Genomic DNA, 9,292 nt, shown 5'->3' on the forward strand with positions numbered 1-9,292 from the left:
TTTTCCCTCCTCTGGGAACCTCCCCCCCCCCCCTTTTTCATATTTTTTGAATGCCTATTATGTACTATACAGTTTTTGGAAATATCTCTAAAAGACAAATTCATGACCTCTTGGTGCTTATTTTCTATTGCGGGTTTTCTTCCTCCACCTGTGTTTTTCTTCAGAGTTCTGCTTTGACTTTCTGTTTTTAATTTGTATACTATTACCCAGGATAATATGGGCATCAATGCTCTACATCCGCAGGATTTATTGCTCTGTATTTTATTTATTGCTCTCATCCCCAGGTTTATCTCTAGCTTAGGTATCTGCTCCAGAACCATATCCTGGATATCTCCACATAGGAGCTCTCCCATAGGCTCCTCCATTTCCTCCAAAACCAGTTTCTTTGTTTTTCCCATATTTGAATGACATCACTGTCCATCCAGAAAACAGGCATTATCCTTCACTTCTGTCCCTTAACTGCCCATCCAATAAATGCCTGTCCAGCTCTTAAATACTCTGTATACTGTCCACCTTTGCCCTGCCACTATAGTGCAACCATCTCTTGCCAACAGTATTGCATTAGCCTTCAACAAATCTATTTCTCTTCATCGTTGCTACTTCCCCTTAGAAAATGGGCTGTCTCTAACACTTGTCAAGACATAGCGCACAGAGTAGATATTCAAATATTTAAGTGAATGGATAGCAGCTATCACACTATTCTTTTTGTCTTTATTGCCTTTCTAGACTGTAAACTCTGTAAGGGTAAAGAGCATGTTTTATTTACTGTTATATCCTTCTTAGTATGTAGTGCCTGTATGTTGTAAGTGGTATGTAACTATTTGGTGTCAGAATGGAGGAAAGACTTTTATACAAATGTAGATATTATTGCCATCCTTTTTTTTCTCCTCCTCATCTTATTTGTATTAAGGAACTGAAGCTAACAGCATAAATGAGTAATATTTTTGTACTTTATATACGTTAAGTCAGACAATTGTTCTTTTGTCTACTTTCTTTTAGCATTGTGAGATTTATCCAGTGATATGCTGGAACTGGCTTATACAGGCTCTAGAGAGCTGATTTTTAAATTTTTAACAACTTGGCAAGCTGGTTTTTAAACCATTTGGTAGCTTGAAATTGGTCGTGGCCCAAGTATTTGCTCCATGGAAATCAATCGACATTACAAATCAAAGCTTTTTATTTGGAGAACTGATTTACCAGCTTATCACTAGATTGACCCACATTGTTGCATGTAGCTTTAGATTGTGTATTCTCATTGCCATATAGTTTTCTGCTGTGTGAATATACCACAGCAGTTTATCCATCCTCTTGTACACTGGCAATTGAGTAGTTTCCAGTTTTGTCTATTGTAAATATGCCATGAATACGGTGTCTCTTGGTAGACATTTTGCTGGGTCATAGATGATGTATATATTCATCTTTAGTAGATACTGCCAAACTTTCTAAACTGTTTGGATCAATTTATACTCCCACTACCAGTTTATTAATAGAATTTTAATTGTGTTACATGGTCACTGACACTTGATATTTTCGTGTCTTCATATTTTAGCCATTGTGGTGAGTGAACAGTGATACTGATTGCATTGTGGTTTTAATTTGCATCTGATGACTAATGAAGTTGAGGGCCTTTTGTTTATATCCCATTTGAATGTATCCCTTTTTTGTGAAGTATCTGTGTAAGTCTGTTGTCCATTTTTCCATTGGATTGTCTTATTTTTCCTATTAGTTTTGTGAGAGTTCGCTATATATTCTGGAAATGAATCTTTTGTCAGATATATGTATTGTGCTTATTTTTTCCTACTATGATTAACTGTAGTCTTTAATGTAATAGAGTCCAAGATATCAGATCTCTCCTTTACGGTGGGTGCTTTTTGTGGTCTGTTTAAAATCTTTGTTACAAAGACATGAAGAATCTCTTATAAGCCTTACTTTATCTTTCATACTTAAATTTTGAAGTCATCTGGAATTATTTTTGAATATTGTATGATGTAGGATCAAGGTATATTTTCTTCCCTTATGGATATGGGTTGACCCAGAACTATATTTTGAAAGGATTCTTCTTTGTTCACTGCCGTGCAGTGTTGACTTTGTCATACATCAAGTGACTGCATATATGGGACTGTTTCTGAATTCTGTTCTGGTTTTGGTTAGTTTATTCTTGTACATATAACAGACTGTCTTATTATAGTCATAGATCTTGATATCTCTTGGTAGTTTTCCAATTTTGTTCTTCAGTATTGCCTTATTCTTAGCCCTTTGCATATTTTTTAAAATACACTTTTCAGTTTTGGGGACAACTTTGATTAAATGAGGATTTGCCATCTTTACAATATTTAGGCTTTCGTTTCATGAACGTGGTGTATCACCCTATTTATTTTGCTTTAATTTATCTCAGTAAGTTTCGTAGTTTTCAGTGTAGAGATCTTTCATATTTTTCATTAGATTACTCCTGGGTAGTTAATGTTTTTTGGTACTATAATGAACTATATCTTTTAAAAAATGTTATTTTGTTTGTTCCTAGTATAAAGAATTTTTTATTTATTTTTTTTACTGTTGACCTTGTATGTATCAAATGATCTTGCTAATAAATTCACCTATTCTGATAGATTGTGGAGTCTTTTCTTTTTTCTTAATATTTCTGTTGATAATGAATTTACTCTTTTAAGTAGCTTTAGACTTCTCTAAAGTTATGGAAAGAGCTAATGTTAGTTAATATTTAAAGATAATCTACTGATTTTTCCTTGTATCTGGATTGCACAAAGCTGCTGAGAAATAGATATATGTTACTTTATGTTGCTTTGCTAAGCTTACTCATTTTGTCTTACATTAAAAGCGACCACATAATGACTAGCGGAAATAGTTTCTTTATGTTTTTTTACCATAATTTCTGTGTCATTTTCTTATATACTCTTAGCATAAACTTGACTTGAATTTATCTTAATTTATCTTGGCTTGAATTTATCAGTTGTTAAATCCTTTAACAATTGATATTACTCATAAATATTTACTCTTATCTTTAGGAATCCTTTCAAGTCATCCCAAATATGGTTCCATTCCTAAACTCATATGTAAGTATGAACACTAGTTTTCTTAGCTTTTTTACTTAAGTAAAGTAATGGTTTTCTCAAATATTTTCTTACGTATAACGATTACTTGGTTATTTGCTTTGACAAATCAGTTCATTTAAGTTTTTCACTAAATGTACTAGTAGGGCTTTTTATTGTTTGCATTAAAAATCATGAGCTACTTGACAGAGGCATTTTTTTCTTTTTATAATGTAATAGCATGTTAATTTTAAATTGTTTTATAAAAATACAGCATTTGAAAATTCTTTTTGTCTATGAGGAAAGAAAGTTCAGAGATTCTGATTAATCAAACTAAAAGTATATTTTAAAATTAAGCCAAATTTGAAAAAAAATTTTAATTTACATTAAAATGTAAATAAGTGTAACTTACTTTCACTTATAAGCATAACTTATATTTTGTAACATGGTTAATTGAAAAGAAGCTAAATTGCTCTAAATGCCTGAGGGTTTTTATGAATCTTTCAGGTTAGCCTCTCCTTTGTATTGGAAACAGACACATGATGCAACAGTAGCCACATTTAGGTAGCATTTCATGATTCATTATTTTTAGAGATTTGTTACACCTAATTTTAAAAACAAACCTTAAGAAATTAGCTAGGCAAGTGGTATGATCCCCATTTTATAGGAAAAGAAATGGCCTAAATTCCTGTGACTAGGCTGGAGCTCTGATGTTTTGATTCCTCATTTCATTATATCTTTTACCACATCTTTTCTATCTAGATTAATAAAATAATTAGTAAAATAGAATTTATTGCAACTTTATTTTGGGTTATTTTATTTTGTGAAAATGAATTACATCCGCGGAATCTTTCTGTGAACTCTGTCTGACTCTGATTTAATGTGACATTTTTACCATTTCAGGAAATCTTAGTCTTTTCACACCAAAGACATATTTAGAATCACAATTTTTTAAAATGTTCTTCTAGAAAAGATTCTTGTCTAAAAAGGCACATTGAGTCACGCTCTTTGTTTGTTTTTACAAATAAGTTGCTTGTATCATGGGATACTTTGCTGGAAAGCTTTCTTATGTGAAAACGTGCCAAGAGAAGTTCAAGAATCTTGAGAATTCCCCTCTTGGAGAAGCTTTACGATCAGGACAGGCACGACGATCTTCACCACCTGGGTAGGCCAGATTCCGATCTTTATTAAAGGTTTTTAATTTTAGCTAAAAAATTATAACGATATTGCCATAATTCAGGGCATGAAACATTGCCTATCTGAAGGACCATTGGAGACTTGCCACTTTGTTAAGCTGAAAAGCTATAGATTTGTTTTTAAAGGTAGAGTGAGATATGTCTCTCTTTGTTTTAAATATAGAGTTGCATCCTATTGAGAGTGCATATCCTAGAGTAGAAGATTTTAATTTGGCAAACACCTTTGATTACCTATATTTTGGACTTTTCTTTTGAATTCCAAAACCTTTATCTCAGCTCAACCAATTTCTACTTTTTAATTCTTCTCTTGTTTAATATAGTAGAGAAATTGTATAAGTGTAGGTAAATGAATTTGTCTAGATAGGTAATTAAGTAGATTGGGTAGATAAATTGTCATATCATAAATGGCAAGCAGTGTAAACCCCATGAGAGCTAGATATACTTGTATGTATTTGTAGTTTATATGGACTGCTGCCTGTGGAAGTAACTTCCCAGTTAGTGTGGGAAATGGACACAGTTTTGATCTGAAATACTTTTTCTAAGAACTTTAAACACATTAAAATGATCTCTGAAGCCCAGTAATTAGAAAATTGAATATACATTTTCCTTCCTTTATATTGAGTGACAATTTTTAAGTTATATAAGTAGATCAGAACATCTTTTTATTTTGTTTTTGTGGCAGAAAGAAACAGACTTCATTTTATAGTATGTTAAATACTACATTAAATACTGTATTAAAATTATATGATTTCTTTAGAAAATAAGAAGATTTTCATACTTTAGCATACTTTAAGGTATAAGCATTAGCTCATGTTTCTTAAATAATATGATTTTCCTTTATAGACACTACTCTCAAAAGTCAAAATATGACTCAAATGTGAGTGATCATTCATCTTTTGTGACATCACCAGCAGCAGACAACATGGAAAAAGAGATGTTTTCTCATTATGAGCCAGTTCCATTCAGTGCTTCTATGAATGAATCTACTCCCACTGGTATAACTGATCATATTGCGCAAGGTAGAAACTTCTCTTGAAATGAATTTCAGCATTTTATGGTCCAACGTATGTATAAACTTTATTTGATGACCTTTTCTGCTGGATATCACCTATATGTTCCACCATCAGTCTAAACTCAGCATGTTTGTTCATTTCTTTCTTCATTCATTTAACATTTTTTTTTCATTTACTATTTTTGAGGTCCATTAGGTATCAGGCATTCTGCTAGCTATGTTAGAAGTAAATATGAATAAGACTTGGTTCTTTTCTCTGAGAAACTCTCTGTCAGTAAATATAGAAATATAAGGATAAATTACTAGTATGTCCCATCAGTTAAATACTAACCGGGTTTAGCAGAATAGCAGAGAAGTGATAAGTGCCTCAGGGGGAGGCTTTAAAAAGTTTACATTTGTTAAGCTGATCTTAAAGGCTTTCAGCTCCTTTGCTTGTAATATGAGAAAAATACTAATTACCTGCCTTTCAAAACTGTTGTCAGGTGAGAAAATCCATGAGAAAATGCTCTGTGAAGTTTATGTAAACTCTAGCTTTGAAAATCACATAAGTAAGTGAACAATATCAACTTTGGATTAAGGCCTGGATTTGATTCATGATTGACATTTACTAGCTCTATGACTTTTGGCAAGTAACTAATTTGTGATCCCTTCAATTTCTTGATCTCTTGAATGCAGATGACAATACCTCTTTTAAAGAACTTTTGGAATGAGATGAAATAATCAGAGGTAACGCCTGGCAAGTAATAGGCTCTCAACAGACATTAGTTTCCTTCTTTTCTTCCATAAGTCTAATTTACAGTGAAAGGTGAGAAAGTATAGGTCTGCAATTTGTTACCTGAAATCCTAAAATCCAAAAAGCTTTGAAAACCGAAGTTTTTAAAAATAATTAAACAGGTGGTAAAGTCTGACCTAAACGCATTTCCAACCCTGACCTAAACTGACATAAGTTTAAATTCTGAGGAAGTCTGAATTTTGAAACATTTCTGACTCTTCAAGGATTTGGATAAGGGATTGTGGACCTCTATAGAGAATTCTTTGAAAATGCTTACTTTGAACCAAATACAATAAGCAAGCAATTAATGGGGAACAAACAGTGTTTAAAGGAACACTTTGATTTTTATTTCTTTTGTTTAAGTTGGGAGAGATTTGTGTGTGTGTGTGTGTGTATATATATATATGTTAAAGGGAGGAAGGGGATCTGGTGGAAAGGGAGAAGTTGATTATAGGTCCTAGTTTGCAGAAGGGGTCGTATGTAGGTCAGGATATAAAGTAGCTCCTGGCTATATACGGCTGTTTAAATTAATTAAAATTGAAAATTCAGTTTCTTAGTTGCTTTGCCAGCATTTCAGTAGCCACATGTGTTAGTGGCCGCTGTGTAGGACTATGCAGACATAGAACACTCATCATTATATATATTGGGCAGCACTGCTTTGGAGCAGAAGTGAGGGGGGTGAACGTTAACTGCAGAAAAAAAGAATGAAAGTTAAGATAATTTAGATTAACTAGATGAAAGTTGTTCAGTGTCTGTTAATCCTCAACTGCTTTATTTTTTTTGAATGTTTGAAAATAAAGACATCCCATTACAGTTGACCTGTGAACAATGCAGGTTTGTATATGTGCTGCCAAAGCAAGCACAAACAATGCAGGTTTGAATTGCACAGGTCCACTTATACAAATCCTCTTATAAGTGGACCCACACAATTCAAACCTGTGTTGTTCAAGGGTCGACTGTAGTCAGAAAGGGAAGGAGGTGGGCAGATTAGAGAGAGTGGTTAAAGTTGTTATCTCCAAAGGCAGCTGTCCTTGTCCCTCACTGTGTGTTGCCATTTTTCTTATCTCTCAAGTTGAAATCCATTCTACTTGTGTTCTAGCCATGCATTAGCTCTTCCCTTGTAATGCCTTTTCATCCTTCCTTGCATTTGCATTAACAAATTCCATTCCATGTTATATAATTTCTTTTCCAAATAAAAGTAAACAAAGAGCCCTTTGGTATCTGCCCACAGACTATAGTGTATTTAAGTCCTCTGGAGCAGTTATCCATCTGTCCACTGCTCTGCTTTCTCACCTCCTTTAGGTCAAGAGTTGAGCTTTAAACCACTCTCCACATGGGCCAGCAGTGGCCCCCTTTGCCCCAGATGCTGCCCTCCCTTACCAGGACGCCTTTCCCTTTTGTTTAAGCAGAACTACTTGCCCTCTTTAGTTCTGCTTTCTCTTACCAAGACTTCAAAGCAGAGAATTGAGATTAGAAAGTATTCCTTCATAGTTGTTATGAGACCTTATTATATAGTTTATTACAGTTAGATTTAAATCAGTGCCATTTTACATTGTCTTATTCCTTCCAGCTCTGTGTAACCTTCCCAAAGTAGTAAATTATGCTCCTTACACAGGGCAAGACATTTTCCTTTGGCTTTTATAAGTATAAAATATTCTCCTTAATCTTTTGTCTGATTTTTGTTTTCATTATTTGTCAGAGAATTTCAGAACAATGAAAAAATATTAGACCTGGAAGGAACTTTAGAGATAGATTATTTAGTTACACTTTGATATTTTACAATTGAGAAAACCAAGATTCAAAGAAGCTTAGTGATTTGCCCAAGGACATTTGCTAATTGTCAGCATAGTAGGAATGAGAACCAGAGTTTCTAACTACTAATCTAGTACACACTATCTCCTTCAGAATTTTAAAAATATTTATGGTAAAGGGGAAATGAGCCCAATAATTACTCATTATTAGTGAAATAGAATGCTTTTTGAACCCAATATAAGGTTATACTATTTTTCTTTGCATTTTTAATTTACTTTGCAACAATGATATAATAGAGCTAATGAGAAATTTAAATGCTTTGTATCAGTGCAGTATACTTCGTATTAAAATAAAACATTATAGTTGAAAGCATTTAATGTTTAGTTATGTTTAAAAATTCTAACTATTCACTGAGACCTTACCATTGAGTTTCAAAATAGTACCACTTAACAAAAATTTTTTTGAAATTTATTTTAATGTTATGACTATATTAAAATATGTCCAATTCGTACGTCTCATTGAAAACCTCTTTGAAAAATGTTACTTTTAGTGTGGTGTGTAAAATTAGTTCACTGAATTAACATTATGTTAGCATTAGTTAATTTTTTTAAAAAGGTTTTTATCGCCTTTTTTGCCCTTTATGCATTTTATAAAAAATGTTCAATAGTTGGCCCTGTCAACCAATATTAAGAGTAACCACCTATGTTTATATCAGTATTTGACGTTTGATAATATGTATTCATACTTGGAGTACATATTCTCTTGGGAAGAAATGAAGAATAAATGCTGGTTTCCCAGGGTAAATTATAGTTACCACTTTCTTCTGCTTCACTATTATATTCATTAGAAAATGATGCATACTGTGATTTAAAGACTGTGATTTATACTTTTCAATAGCTATTTTCAAGTTATTTTTGTTTAAATATAAAGATGGTAAACGATTTTTAAATAGAGTTGTTTGCATATAGATTCTGGTTACAGGAAAAGTTAACTATGGAAATACTACTAAATAACATGTATACTATATCTAGTTTTGTTCAGTTGCCACTAGTAGAATATATTCTTTATATAATACTATGAATGATTTCCAATTTAAAACACTTAACATGCTAATGAGTTTAAATTGTGCTGATATATATTATGATATCTGTTCTGTCCGTGGTTTTTAATATTTTTATGTTAATTTTAAATTTTAGAAATAAAAGCTTAAAAATGTGAGAGGAAGATGATTTTAGGTTTTAATTGCCTTGGGGTAAATATAGTTCTTTTGGAATGGTGGTAGTAATTTGATCCTTTACTTCACTCTCTTTTTTATTGTAGGTAAGGAGCATTTATAAAATTTAGTCACTTTGGATTTATTCAAATCCTTTTATCACCATTTATTAACTGTTTGTTGTTTTAGGACCTGATCCAAACCCTGAAGAAAGTCCTAAAAGAAAAAGTATTACATATGAGGAATTAAGGAATAAGAACAGAGAGTCATATGAAGTAACTTTAGCACATAAGACTGACCCCT

The 9,292-nt window shown here is 32.5% G+C and overlaps 1 protein-coding gene across 2 annotated transcripts in view; it reads left to right on the forward strand.

The window, feature by feature from the left end:
* The window catches only part of OCIAD1 (OCIA domain containing 1), a 24,146-nt gene that overhangs the window by 11,783 nt on the left and 3,071 nt on the right, over positions 1–9,292 (forward strand). Inside the window, exons 5-7 of one of the 2 annotated variants that reach the window (XM_015597547.2) lie at positions 3,021–3,068; positions 4,074–4,209; positions 5,084–5,304. In XM_015597547.2, coding sequence (XP_015453033.1) covers positions 3,021–3,068; positions 4,074–4,209; positions 5,084–5,276 — 377 coding nt within the window. In that variant the 3' untranslated portion in view covers positions 5,277–5,304. The remainder of the gene's footprint in view (positions 1–3,020; positions 3,069–4,073; positions 4,210–5,083; positions 5,305–9,292) is intronic. The other variant, XM_015597546.2, reaches the window with a different exon arrangement.

This window comes from Pteropus alecto, unplaced genomic scaffold, assembly GCF_000325575.1.
Source record: "Pteropus alecto unplaced genomic scaffold, ASM32557v1 scaffold57, whole genome shotgun sequence".
Taxonomy (NCBI): domain Eukaryota; kingdom Metazoa; phylum Chordata; class Mammalia; order Chiroptera; family Pteropodidae; genus Pteropus; species Pteropus alecto.